Consider the following 14,806-nt stretch of genomic DNA (forward strand, 5'->3'; position numbering starts at 1 on the left):
ATGTTGTGATTATGGGATTGTTCTGTTAGAAGGAGTCAGAATGTTGTGATTATGGGATTGTTCTGTTAGAAGGAGTCAGTATGTTGGGATTATGGGATTGTTCTGTTAGAAGGAGTCAGGATGTTGGGATTAGGTATTGTTCTGTTAGAAGGAGTCAGAATGTTGGGATTATTGGATTGTTCTGTTAGAAGGAGTCAGAATGTTGGGATTAGGGATTGTTCTGTTAGAAGCAGCCCGGATATTGGGATTGTGGGATTGCTCTGTCAGAGGAGCCAGACTATTGGGACTGTGGGATCGTTCTGTTAAATGATCCGGGATATTGGGATAATGGGATTGGTCTGTTAGATGAGCCGGGGTGTTGGGATGTGGGATTTTTCTGTCAGATGAGGTGATATGTAAGAACCTAGGGCTTTACCGTCAGAGGAGCCGACAGGTATTCGTGTGACCACATATCCCGGTACATAATGAACTCGTGGACGGTACTTTTTAATGATATTTTGTAAACAGCCAACACAACAGGCGAACTTCAGGCAGACTTTTGATAAAGTATCTTTAGAAATTCTTACGCGAATAAGTTCGATGAAAATCATTTATGACTTTTTAGGTAATGATATTGCGTGTTCCCTATCGATAAAGTTCGAACAAAAAACCAACAGCGGCTGACAAATGCATTATGTATGTATAACAAAATAATATCAGTATTATTGATTCGTTATTTACGTCTGTACACTGTTCAGGCCGAGGCCAAAATTACCTTCCTATGTATGATAGGGTTTTCGTATAAACATCTATTATCAAGACAAATGTTCAGACATTGATAAATGATCGGTAATGGACAGATATTTCGCCTCCAAACTCTGAACCCGCTACCGTCCGCCATTCCTCGTCAATATAGACATACACATGTTTTACCCAGCTATACGTCCCGATTGGAGCTCTCCTCTACAATTTACTCAAGTAGCTATAGAACCTCTGGGATAGATAGACCACCACCTCTATAATTTTAGACACTTTTTTTTAATAAAAACCGTCCCTTTACACACGCGTAAGCTTCTTCATGCTCCTCGATCGCTGACTGTTTATTCTACAAAAATTCTGAACTAGTGTATCAGCTACACTTTAAAATATTAATTACTGTACTTGGGTCGGATTTGGTTCGGATGGAAGAACGCAGCTGGTCTTAATATGGTGAACACCGGAGTACGCGAAGAAAACCTGCGTAGTCGGGCTGGTGACGTGATCCTTGCCTTTTCTCGTCCGGTTGGAGAAATCGAACCCCAGCCGTCTAGGCACGGGCGGTGGGAAATCAACTGTACCGCGTGCAGACTCTAGCGCTTAGTCACAGAGACCTCGCCTTAGTAACGATAAACCGTTAAAACACCTTTGAAACAGACCTTTCTTTATTATCCGAACCACGATTTAACTGATTAACGAGAATATGTATAAAACCAATTTAATTTGTTCTATCAACCAATTGACACATTCCTGATTTATCGTTGTAAGTGTATAAAATACCTTTACTCTGAACAAATATTTAATATTGTTTACCGAGTTGGAAAACAACAACCACTTGTCTTTCTTCTGTGAATAAATCGTAAACGACATAAAAAATGAATTGCACCCTATACAGTTTAAAGTGACCCTATACCACATCATTACACACATATAGGTAACTATATACGTTCCGCGTACGTCCTGTTTCCAATGAAAAAAGTAATATGTTATCGGAAAGAGTCTAAGTCAATCAGTATGGTTTGTTTTATCAGAGGGCGGTGAACGTGGTCCTGTATTTCACGTCTGACTGTGTTTACTGGCGAGACATCAACGCGATGTTATATACTTTCATCGTAACCGGCAAACTTTGCTCTAAATCGAAAGATTGTGACCGTTAAGAACGGTTAGAGTAATTGTTACCGTTTAGATCGGTCAGAGTAATTGTTACCGTCTAGATCGGTCAGAGTAATTGTTATCGTTGCTAGGGCCGTCATTAGAAGCAAATCACACCTGGTGATACTGCTTCATTGAGGGACTTATGCAACACTATACCTGTCAGGCATGCTGTACGGTCTAATTGAATTTTAATGTTTTTGAATCGTGTTTTTCTCTCCGAAGTTGGTGTATATGATGTGATTTGGAAATCAAAATGTTCTGCTCAATTTCTATACCTGTATTCGATTTCAACATTCAGAATGTTTCCCTCTTGAGAAGATTCGGGATGTCAAACATGTTACTATTTCAATTGATGGGTAATTGATCTGTGATGCAGGAAAGTACGTACCGAGGCGTGTAGTGACGTCATGAAATAGCGAAGTGACGTAATCGTCATATCCATCCCTAACATCCCAGAAAGTGCATTGGTGTGGATAGTACCAAGGGAAACAACTCTATTGGGTATGGCCTCTCTGGCGAAAGTCTCATTTCAAGCGTAAGTATACTGTGCCAGCGCTTTTATAAGCCAACTTCTTGGAGCAAATTATATAACATATATGATACCGATATGACATATGTTATAAGGTAACTCTTATAGAAAATGATTTACCATGAAAGATACACTAAATGTCTCTCAAATACTATATATCTCATTGAATTTTCTATTAGAAATCTTGCATACAATATGATATATGTCATATACTCTTAAATAGAATGTGGTTATTGTTCCAACTTATTTCTATGTTAGATTCTCACGTTATTTGATATACTATATATATATATATATTAGATATCTCATAAACGTTTTAACATCATGGTCAAGTTCGATCAACAATAATATTTAGACTTAGCGTTGAGCTCCATTACTCTCATACAAAACCCCGACGGCATCAAACTCCATGTATGTATACAATTTGAGGAGTACTACACCACAATATATCAAATATAGGTCAATGTAACCCAAAATTTCTGTTTTACTTTGAAGTGGGATGGGGGGGGGGGGGGGGGGGGGGGGGGGGGGGTATACTATATCTATGCTTAAAAACATTTTTTCTAGTTATAATGTTGTTTCAGCATGGCAAGCAATAAGATTGCAAGCTAATCAGCTCTTCTCTAATTCTCTACCTTAGCAGTGTTGAAATCATCAGAAATCATCCAATGGATACATGTTATATGGGAATGGGAACGGGTACTATGTATGGAAATTAGAAGTGAGATTTGACGTCTGTAACTTTTATTTTGTGTTCAACCGAGATGTTTTTGGTGAATCGTAATACCGGGTTTAAATAATTTTGACGCTTTAGGCGATGTAACTAGTGATAGAAAAAAAACCTTGGACGTGCACTTTGGAAACATTTCGAAATATCCTCGTCTTCTCCGAGACTAGCAGTGGTGCAATATACATGCAACGACTGGTATCTGTTTTTCACTTTGTTGGGAAAAAAACGTCTCGAATTATTATTGATTTTGGGTGGATTAGAAGATTTTATAGATAATTTAAAAGTCATACTAATGGCACAGTAGTACATGTAGATTATGTAGTAGCAATGATTGAAGTCCGATATTGAGGGAGACAGTCCAATATTGATTCTAGCACCTATTCCGTCTTTGCGTATTGCAGAGTTATCTTCTCTTGTGAGGAGGGATTGATTGTTACGTCATTGGTTCGTGTGAGAAAATTACGCCGTTTTCTCAAAAATTGATGACGTTACTCTCACAAACAAGTGACGTAACAATCAATACCTGCTCACAAGTGCAGATAACTCTGCAATAGGAAAAGACGGAATCCCATACTACATGTTACATTACCATGGTAACATTAACACGAGACTCCATCAACAGGATACTGAAACGTTTAACACATTATATCACCGTGATACATGTGAAACGATATGGTTTTACACACATGGTACACACCGACAAAGTATTACTGACACGTGAGTTTGATAGATATACCTTGTGTGTCGCTATAATTATTGGTGGACAATACATAATGATTTCATGACAGAGTGTGATAAACGCTATCAGGTGTGGGCTGGATTTCAGTTCTGGTGAAAATGGTGAAAACATTGAAATGACAACGTTCTTCCTACTACACATCCCTGTTCTTACACACACACATTCGTTGTGTGTCGCTGTTTTGTACAGATAATTCAGTCTGATTTATTTGTTATGTAAACTCCTTTAATTCCGATACAAAGAACGAACATGGAAGGGGATCTGAAAACGTTCAGCAGAACTATTAACGGAGTGCTAAGGTAAGCTCGTATGCATAATTAAGTTTAACCAGAATGTCTCTCAAACGGGGTATTTTCATATAATTTTGCTGCGGGTATTAATTAAGTTTTTAATTTCTAATTCTTTTTGGGAAATATTAGCCAGGTGGCATAGGACTAGTAGTTAGCGCCTAATAAGGCAGCTCCTGCGAATTTCTCAAAAATTGTATTGATTAATGTATGCTAATTGTATTAATTGTATATCTATGTACTGTAAAGCGCTTTTAGAGTGGCGTATGTTAGCTAGATATAGGGCGCTATATCAAATGGTGTATATTATCATTATTATTATTATTATGATTAAAAAAATATATATTATTATGTACATTTTATTTATTTATTTACGTTTTTTAAATTATATATATGCTTTATATATTTGTCTTTTTCAAGTTTTCGCAATTTCCCAGGTAAAAAAAAACCCGTTTTATGTAGAATATATTAACGGCCCGGTATATATATTTTGTCTTTTACTTGATAATCGCTTTCAATATGCATCTCGGGTAAAAACAATGCAACTTTTTAATTAACATTTCATGTGAACGTTTACTCTAAAGTAGCGAAAGGATTGCGACGTACACTTATAAACGGACGGACGTGTATCAAATTTAAAGGAAATGAAAATGAAATTATATATAGTTTGCATTGCACACTACTGTAACGGACCTGCTATTTTCAGTGATTTAGCACTAACAATATATTGATCTCATCACAGGGGCGTGACACAGATCCAAAACCCCACGGCCCATATGTAAGTGTATTAGATATATATATATCTATAGATAGGCATAACGTTATATATATATATAAGCCTATATACATGAACTGTACCGGTGGGTTTGGGATCTATGCCACGACCCTGTAAATCGTACTGCCGCCATACTTCACTTTTTATAACGATAAAAATATTTAACAGATAAACGTTTGATTGATTATATTATATGTGTCGTTCTTCCAATATTATTGCCAGGTGCTCAATCGAGGTGCACTCTTAACGTTGGCACGTGTTGTCAAGGTAAACAGGAAGTGGACTGTTCATTTAATACCAATACATGCGCATTAGTAGTAGACTCGACGCGTATGAATATTTAACAAATAACTGGACCATTTATGCATCATAGTATATCTAAAGTAGCAAAAAATATTTTAAATCTGTCAAATATAAAAGAAGAATTGAAAAACATGATAAATTATTACAATCCTTCGAATAAATGGATGGGTTATTTTTCATTTTCCTATCGCGCTTTCACTTCCGTCGTCTTGTAATCACACGGTGATTAGGCTGCAATTTTACGGGTAAGTGAGAGAAAAAAACATGATAATAAACGCCGTATTTGGCACAGTTTCCACTTCATATGTTATAAAACATTCTTATTCATGTATAACAATGTATATGGATGCTTAACGCCAATTGTCATCAAATGGTTTTGACGATGGTTAAAGAAATCTATCATCACAACATGCGACTTTTAATTTGAGCAAAATGAGTTTCTATACTGTGTACTGTAGTTCTTGAAGTGCCATTCTTGCATAAAGATACACATTAGATATGATCTGTACGATTCAAAGTTGTTGGGATGAGAGCTGTTCGTACTATACTTAAGCCTTAGTGTTTCTGAGTCCTTTATTCTAATCTCTGGGCTAGTGAAAATTACCGAATAAATTAACTACAGTAAGTGAGTAACTACAGCAAAATTAAGTAACGATGTGATTTACACTGTTAATGCATGTTGTTAAATCTTTTACTAGAAAGCCTGACTGCATTGATTTTATTCTACAAGGACAACCTATTTAATCCTGACGTTGCATAATGGCAACGATACAATAGACTGTATATCAGGAGAGAAAAAATGTCTACAAAACTATTTCAATGTTTGTATCTGCAACATTTTTGAATGACAACAATTAAGTAGTTTGGCATAGGAGAGATTTTTTACATTTACTAACAATAAAAAAACAAACAAAACAAATAAGGACATCATATACTTTGGGGCGTTATGTCACTCTAGAATGTCTGGATGAACCCGACTACATGACAACATGATACTGTTTACTCAGGTTGGGGAAAACCACCAACTTGCGTATATACGCAAACTAGCCTATTATAAGCAAGTTGGAGTATGGATTTGTTACTAAAAATAACCCAAATCGCTTTAACAGTAACTTTTGCAAGATATTATTGAAAATCGCATTAATTTACGACAAGGTAAATAATATTTTGCTAAAAGATGTTGACTGAAAGCGTTGGCTACTTAGAAACTTGATGTAAATTTACCGGAAGTATTGCATCTATTTTTGGTACTTTCCCACATGCAAATAAAGTTTATTTTTGCATTTGTATTATGTTTCATGAAAGAATAAATGCGACTTGGACAAACAATTTGAAAAAGTTCAGATTAAAGTGATTTTGGCAATTTTTAGTAACAAATCCATACCCCTATTGGCGTATAATAGGCGAGTTTGCATATGATACGCAAGTTGTGGTTTTCCCCGACCTGTTTACTTGTGGCATGATACTGATTACTTGTGGCATAAACTAATTATATCAGAAGTTTGCCATTAATTTCGAGTTGTTCTTAATGAAAAGAAAATAGTAGAATCTCTACTGTTCTACATGTATTTGAGTAAAATAGTTTGAATATAATTGTTTGCAATGCGAAAAAATGTTCATCTGTAGTTTCGGTGTTGCTAGATTTAAATTCCAAAGCATCATTTGAGCTTCGTAAAAGAAAGAAAATGTTAAAAAAAAACTTTTTTATTTTATAAAGGTGAATCTATCAATAAAGCAGTCACATAAAGGTAGCATTAAAAAAAATATCCTACAGAAATATTGATTAAATATGTTAGAAAATTATACGTCTGATTTTTTTTTAATATTTAATAATCAAATTTACGTTTTCATATTACACATAAAGGATAGCTTTACATCTTTACATCTTTAAAGCAATGTAAGGTCAGTTACAAGCCTGCATGGACCAGTACACCTATACTGTCAATGTGGTCAAAATATTGGTATGTTTCTACCGGCAGTCCTGGATAAAAAGAAACCTGCTGGCTGCTTCCAGCCATCCATTGTATCTTTGTGTCTATGATGTGATCTGATTTGACACTGTTCTAGCAGGCGTAGCTGTAATGATTGTGTTATTTTTGTTTTTATTTCAGAAACCTTTGTCCAGAATTATGGTAGAAAGGGTCGATTCGAAACACACAAGTTTAAGTTAGGCAGTGTCTCACTTGTGTTTTACCTATACCGTCGTGTAACCTACAGTCTAAGGAATTCAAACGTAGGGAATACAAAGTGTGTTCTGTCATTTCATTAAGGGATTTTGACTTCTGACAGACTAGTGTTTCTGTTGGAAAAGTTTGTATTCTAAAACATGATATTACTTTTTTTACTTTTTGTAAGGGATTTAAAGCAACCATGCATAGGTGAGGATGTAGAGGGGAGAGGTTCTAACTCCACCCCCATAATGTTACCACATCTTATAATTATAAAAATGTTCTTTGACTTAAAACTCAAATTTAATAATTAGTACTTGCCAACTGTCTGGAATTTCCATGGGGCAGATTACTCATGCTCTGAGTTATAAACTTAAATGAAATGTGTGAATAGGGAAAAATTATGCTTTTTAATTGGCATTTTTATTTTTATTTTTAAGATGAAATCATCAGATCTTAGAAAATAGGAATTGTTCAGCAGATGAACAGGTTGAAATGATCAATTTTAGGGCCAAAATCAGGAGTGTTCCTCCAAAATAGGGAGAGTTGGCAAGTATTTTTAGTATGGAAACAACTAATAGTCTATATTTGCAATCAGAATTAAAATTGTTTCACTTGAGTGTGAGAATTTTTTGGTAATTAAGTCATTAACATGGTAACATTGTGGGAAATCTATACTTTATAACTAATATATGAAAATAACTGGTGTTGATAAAAAAACCACTTTTATTAGTTCATGTATTCCACTGCCTCTGGGAGAGTCACTTTCTGGTAACTCAGTCACACTGTGGTAGAAGGGATTGGTCACTCTATCTCTATAGAAGGAAAATGGTTCCACTCTATGGTAGACGGTCATTTAGATGTTAATTTGATATTTGATTTTATTTGTAAAATGGACATAATATGATTCATGCTTTCTATTTAGTATAAAATTTACCAATGATTTCAAAATTACTTTTTCAGATTTTAGTTTTACTTGTAACTGTATTAAGTACAATGAAACCTGTCCAATCCGTCCCTGAGTATTTCAACACCCTGTGTTACACAAAAGATAATCCTGATTCTAAAGAAAACTAAATTATAAAACCTGTGTATTGAAACATCCTGTCTAACCTGACCATCAGATTGTGTCCAATTGGGTGTCAGATTAGACAAGTTAATCTGACCAATATATTGTGTTCTACAGGGTGTCATATTAGACAGGTTTCACTTTAATCTTAAATTTGACTTGAATCTTTCATTAAGTGATTTACTTGTTTAAATTGTGTTGCAGGTTTTCCTTCTACTCTGTCAATTTTTGACAAAAAAACAGGAAACAAATTTTGGTTGTTCTCTAATGATCATCAGCAAATAGTTCAAATGTTATTTAAGAAAATTACAAAAAAATGTTAAAAAGTTAAGCCACAGTCTGTCTGTATTAATTAACATCATTCTAAATGAACTACTGTAGGTGTATAATAAAACCTCGTAGTTCTAAGACTTGTACTGTATAGGTAGCACCTGTATATATGACATAGAGAACACACCTGTCACTGTACTCACCTTAGTGATATAGTCGTAGCTGCTGAGGTCAGAGGTCAGGACTTCAGCTACAGCTCAAAACTGACAAACCTTCCTATGACCAAATAAAATAACTGTTGTGTTTCCCCTTTCAGTTCTTTTTACTTGGAAAGTATTTTTACCAATGTTATGTATACAGAAAGTGTTTCCAACTTCAACAAAAAACGGTAAAATTAATGAAATTCATATACAGCTTCAAAAAGTCTGGACTCTTAAGATTGATGGCGTCAGGAAAGTAGAAACACAGATTATTTTGGTGTCTATTTGTCCTGTTATATCCTATGTTGGTCTAACATGTCAACATTTTTACAGCATTTACGACTACCTACCGTACTTACTCTAAGTAAAAACCACCAGATTCCACATCACAGTTTGTAAATGGAGGTGGCATTCATTAGAATGAATAAGGTTTGAGAAAAACTCCCTGTACATCATACTGAGGTCTAACTGTAAATCCAGAGAAAACTCTCAAGACACTGCTGTGTAATTGGTCTCATCTGGAGCAATGTTTTCATCGTTTAGAATATCTGTATTTCCAATGCTAAGGTAATCCTGAAAACTGCAACATCTTAGGAATAATCGTATCTCACTGAATACTTATTTCAAATCAGAAATTCATCTCCGTGTAAGTCCTCTGCTAGCACACAGAGTGGCCTCGAATCTAAAATTTCATTTTAAAAAACATTCTTCTGATTTGGGTGAAATTTTGTTACATATGATAGAATATGTTTTATCAATATATAACAACTAATCTCCTGACATTATTGTAGATCTCGCACCATTAATGACTGGAGCCTGCCAAGTTGTAGAGTAAGATCTTTACATTCAACAACACACTATCCCTAAAATGTAATATTAGTTTAGATATTACCAAACGTTTTTCTTTTAAGCACAATATATATTTGTTGAGATTTTAATCACTTACTCCTTTTTTTGCTACAATAGAATTGCAAACCGTGTGAAGATGGGGAAGAAAGTGGAAAAATCCCTGAAGGAGAAAAATCAGTCTGCTGTCAGTCAAGATGAGGACGATCCAAATAAAACTCCTGGTAATTTAAACATGTTGTTTGTTGACTGCAAGTCTGATACAAATTGATAGTCCTGGTTATTGAGAGCATGTCCTTAGCTTTACCTGATGTCCTTAGCTTTACCTGATGTCCTTAGCTTTACCTGACGTCCTTAGCTTTACATGACGTCCTTAGCTTTACCTGACATCATTAGCTTTACCTGACATCATTAGCTTTACCTGATGTCCTTAGCTTTACCTGATGTCCTTAGCTTTACCTGACATCCTTAGCTTTACATGACGTCCTTAGCTTTACCTGACGTCATTAGCTTTACCTGACGTCCTTAGCTTTACCTGACGTCCTTAGCTTTACCTGATGTCATTAGCTTTACCTGATGTCCTTAGCTTTACCTGATGTTCTTAGCTTTACCTGATGTCCTTAAATGACCTGAGCTGTTAATAGGGCGTTAAACTAAATAAAACCAAACCAAACCAAACCAAACCAAACACTGATTAAGAAAAAAAATATTGAAATACTGTCACCTATTAACTAGACACAAATCTCAAAATTCAAATTTGTTGCATTTGGTTAAAACCCCAAATAACTCCATTTGTCATCAAAACAATCAAAGAGTCAGTGTAATTATCTCCCCTGATATGTTTTCATTTAGAAGAAGATATTGAAATTTCTTACTGTGTAATTAATACATATATATACCTGTAACACTTGTATATTATGATGCAAAAATAATTGTAATATTCATGTCCCCTCATAATCTACAGAGCCTTACAACTGCACGGGGAATTTCCAGGCCGATTTTACAGAGCTGTGCAAGAGAAACAATATGGCCGTCATCCCACCGGTAGTTCACAGGGCGCGACCACCGACCTCACAGTCGCAGGTCGAAAGTTCAAAACCTGAGAAAGGCAAAGAAAAAGGCAAGACGAGTGCCCAACAGCAGCAGTCGGAGGCGGAGCCTGATCCCGAGTTGTTGGAAGGTGGTGGGTAGATTGACGTGGCTCTAATCGTAACCTCTAACCTCTACGGAATGTAGTACCAATCCTTTTCTCCTCAAATGAGGAAATTAGAGCTTTAATGGTTGAAATATGGTCAGTTTTTATAGTTCAGCCATGATATCAATATCATTTACAATTTACCATACCGTTTCAAATATTACCCAAGGTATTTTTACACATTATAAAAGGTGAAGTTTAGAATCGGGCTTAGGTGATGTCATAGTAGTTATTGGCAGTTAGTCAGTTTATATAAACATATGTGTTAATAAATGTATGTATTTATTTAGTTTACATTTTTATATCATTTTGTTATAGGAACTCAGGTATAGAAATTTATGGTGTATGGCAGATTGATATAAATAAATAACACGACATACCGGTACCTTATCATTCTCTTAATAAGGATTGTACAATGTCAGATATTGTCAAGGTCAGATATTGTACAAGGTCAGATATTGCACAAGGTCAATAATTGTACAAGGTCAGATATTGTACAAGGTCAGATATTGTACAAGGTTAGATATTGTACACAGTCAATTATTGTTCAAGGTCAGATATTGTACATGGTCAATTTCATGTGGTGTACAAGGTCAATTAATGTAAAGGTCAATTATTATACAAGGTCAATAGATGTATAAAGGTCAATTATTGTACAAGGTCAATTGATGTATAAAGGTCAATTATTGTACAAGGTTAATGAATGTAAAGGTCAATGAATGTAAAGGTCAATGAATGTAAAGGTCAATTATTGTACAAGGTCAATGAATGTAAAGGTCAATTATTGTACAAGTTCATTGATACAAGGTCAGTATAGATTGTACTGATGTGGTATGCTGTGTTGGTGATTGGAACGTGAATTTTAACAAACAATATATATGTTTCTAATGTACTTATCAAGTAAGCCTCTGATATCTGTGTTTCAACCTCTTTGTTCTGTAAGTGTTAAATGATTCACAGTTCCAGCTATAAACAGTGAATGGTGGTTTATTTGAAAGAAAAAAAAAATATGATCAAAACTTAGTTTGAAACACATGTATCATGGCTTCTATAGACGTAATGCTTAGAACAATGAATATAAAAGTGAGTTATGTTGGTGAAGTTGTTTGTTAGTTAGTAAACTGTTTATATGTGATGTATCTGTACATTTATGTTTGTTAGCTAGTATTGTTTGTTAACTCATTCACCCCTGAAGACACATTTGAACTCCTCCAATTCAAAGGTTGGAAAAGCTCATTATGAAATTTCAGGGGTCAATGAGTTAATGTTTTTTATGTGTAAATATATTTTTTTAGGCGTGTTTGGCATAACCCGACCAACCAGGAAAAATGGCCGAACTGCAAAAGTTCAATATATCAATATTTTCTACCAAACTTTATTTTTATATTAAGTCCATTAACATTATTATACTGTCCACATTTAGAAATGGAGATCTGTAAAGTGTTTTATTGACACTATAAATATAGGATATTTAAAGTGCTGATGTGACTGTCAAAATATTTTGACTTACCTACCCAAACCTAAAATCCTTGGTCGGGTTACGCCAAACAGAAGCAATTTTAATGTTGGCAAAAGATTTTAAGCTATGTATATGTTATCGTGTTTATTAATGCTTATCTACGTTATAATGTTTTTGACAACTGACTGATTTTGAGAATTTCCATTTATTTGAAAACATTTTGATACAACCCTAAAGGTTTTGTTCATTGATCAGTTATATATATAAGTTTGTTGCTGGATGAATTGTCTGACAAACTAGTTTATCTTCAATTTATATTGTGTATGAATTAATTTATTGCAATCATAAATTCATGATGATGAATAAGAATATGGTCGTTCTTGTCAACTTTCCCTATTTCGGAGCTTTAAATCTAATCAGTATTCCTATTTTCAAAGATCTCAAGATTTCATCTGAAAGAACAGTTCGAAAGATAAAATTAAAAATGTTATTTTTCCCTAGGGTCTACATGATATGTATACACACATTTTGTTTATGCTTTAATTCTGATCATGGAAATTAAAAAAATTGTCAAGTAAACGATAATTATAATGAACTAGAGATACATGGTCAGCTTTTATCTCTGAAAACTAAAGAGTTTCATGACAAGAAAAAGTGATTTAAAGCGATTTGCCCATTTTCTCCTTGCAATTGACATGGGAATTCACAAAACCGTTATTTGTCTTTACGGGGACCAAACAAACAGAGTGTCAGAATAAAGTAAAACTGTTACATTGTGTTTAGCTGTATGTATAAAGGTAGATAGTCCCACCATTTTCTACTGTATAAAGGACTCAGATAAAAAAAATGGTGTCTATTTATACAAAGACTAATTATAGGTTGAAGACTACCCAGGTATATTTAAATCATTCCTAGTAATATTAAGGAAAGTGTCAACAACAAATAAAATATCGTGACCCACTGGTACAGTGGACAAGCTCCCTGCTTTATAATTAACAAGAGATCTCCGGATGAAGCACTTGTGACAGGGAATGTTTTATGAAAAAAGGAATTTATAATAAGTATTTCTTTCGTAAATAACTCGTCGCGTTAGTGTTTAAATGGGCAGGCAATTCCATGTCAGGAAAATGCCAAACAAATTTGCGCCCTTTGTTGTTGGCTGTACAGGATGATGGGACTCTCTACCTTAATTGTAATTAAGTCTGTTACAGTGTGTTAGTGTTAATTGTAGCCGAGTCCATTATTATTGACCTGTATGTAGAGTGTAGCTTGAGTTAATTAATACACTCATACCCACCACCTGGCTGTAGACAGAACTTGTGTGAATTTGTAATGATGAACAGCTTATTGTATCTTTTGTATAGAGCTGCAGAGATATTTCGTATAAAGTGTCAGAGATATTTCGTATAAAGTGTCAGAGATATTTCGTATAAAGTGTCAGAGACATTTCGTATAAAGTGTCAGAGATATTTCGTATAAAGTGTCAGAGATATTTCGTATAAAGTGTCAGAGACATTTCGTATAAAGTGTCAGAGACATTTCGTATAAAGTGTACTTTCTGTATACTCATTTTCACTATGTAAAATTTTCAATTGACAGTTTAAGAACAGATAGTGTTTTCTGCTGATTAGAAGATTTGATAAAAATTAAGACAGTACAAATTACACTTTTAATTGTTCAAAGTGTTGATTTACACTTTTAATTTAAGTGTTCATTTACACTTTTAATTGAAGGGTTCATTTACACTTTTAATTAAAGGGTCCATTTACTGATTGAACATTTCAGGTAAAGGCATTAGTTTTTGTAGTAATTAATTTTCATATTAGATATAGAGCAATTGACCTAAAGTGTTATATATGTTTAAAACAATAATATCCTTACATTCAAACTTTCTTCATTCTTTATCAACAGAACCAGTTGAGCAACCACCTAAGACATTTGTATTGAAGGAGAAATTTGAATATTTCAAACCATCAGTCCAGGTAGAGATGGAAAATTACGACAAACCTGACACAGTCACAGAAATCTTTATACGAGGTAAAATGTGTGTCTCATACAATGTAAAGCATCAATGTAGATTTTGTGTAATGTCAACATAAGCAGGTCCAGATTCTTTTTACTCGTCATGTACGGTTCTAATTTTCATTATTTTAAGTCTAAGTGACTTTTGGGATGCATCAGGACAACCTTGATCTGGTTTAATCTATAAACAAATAAATAAATTGATTTGTTTGCAGGGTGGAAGATAGATGAGACAATGATGGCTACATTTGCTCAGTGCTGGCCTGTCATGGAGAAACTGCACACAATCAAGTAAGTTGTCTCCCCTTAGATCTCCCTAGGTAT

General features: G+C 34.4%; 1 protein-coding gene across 18 annotated transcripts in view; it reads left to right on the forward strand.

Annotated features, from left to right (window-relative positions):
• Positions 1-14,806, forward strand: part of LOC110465945 (leucine-rich repeat-containing protein 71-like) — a 57,027-nt gene that overhangs the window by 15,136 nt on the left and 27,085 nt on the right. For 15 of the 18 annotated variants that reach the window (XM_021522136.1, XM_021522141.1, XM_021522140.1 and 12 more), the window contains exons 2-5: positions 9,927-10,030; positions 10,771-10,989; positions 14,372-14,497; positions 14,698-14,773. In XM_021522136.1, the coding sequence (XP_021377811.1) occupies positions 9,927-10,030; positions 10,771-10,989; positions 14,372-14,497; positions 14,698-14,773 (525 nt within the window). Of the gene's footprint in view, positions 1-2,266; positions 2,426-9,926; positions 10,031-10,770; positions 10,990-14,371; positions 14,498-14,697; positions 14,774-14,806 lie in introns of all 18 variants that reach the window. The other 3 variants (XM_021522137.1, XM_021522139.1, XM_021522145.1) reach the window with 2 other exon arrangements.

The sequence above is a fragment of the Mizuhopecten yessoensis genome, unplaced genomic scaffold (assembly GCF_002113885.1).
Source record: "Mizuhopecten yessoensis strain PY_sf001 unplaced genomic scaffold, ASM211388v2 scaffold11109, whole genome shotgun sequence".
NCBI classification, from domain to species: Eukaryota; Metazoa; Mollusca; class Bivalvia; order Pectinida; family Pectinidae; genus Mizuhopecten; species Mizuhopecten yessoensis.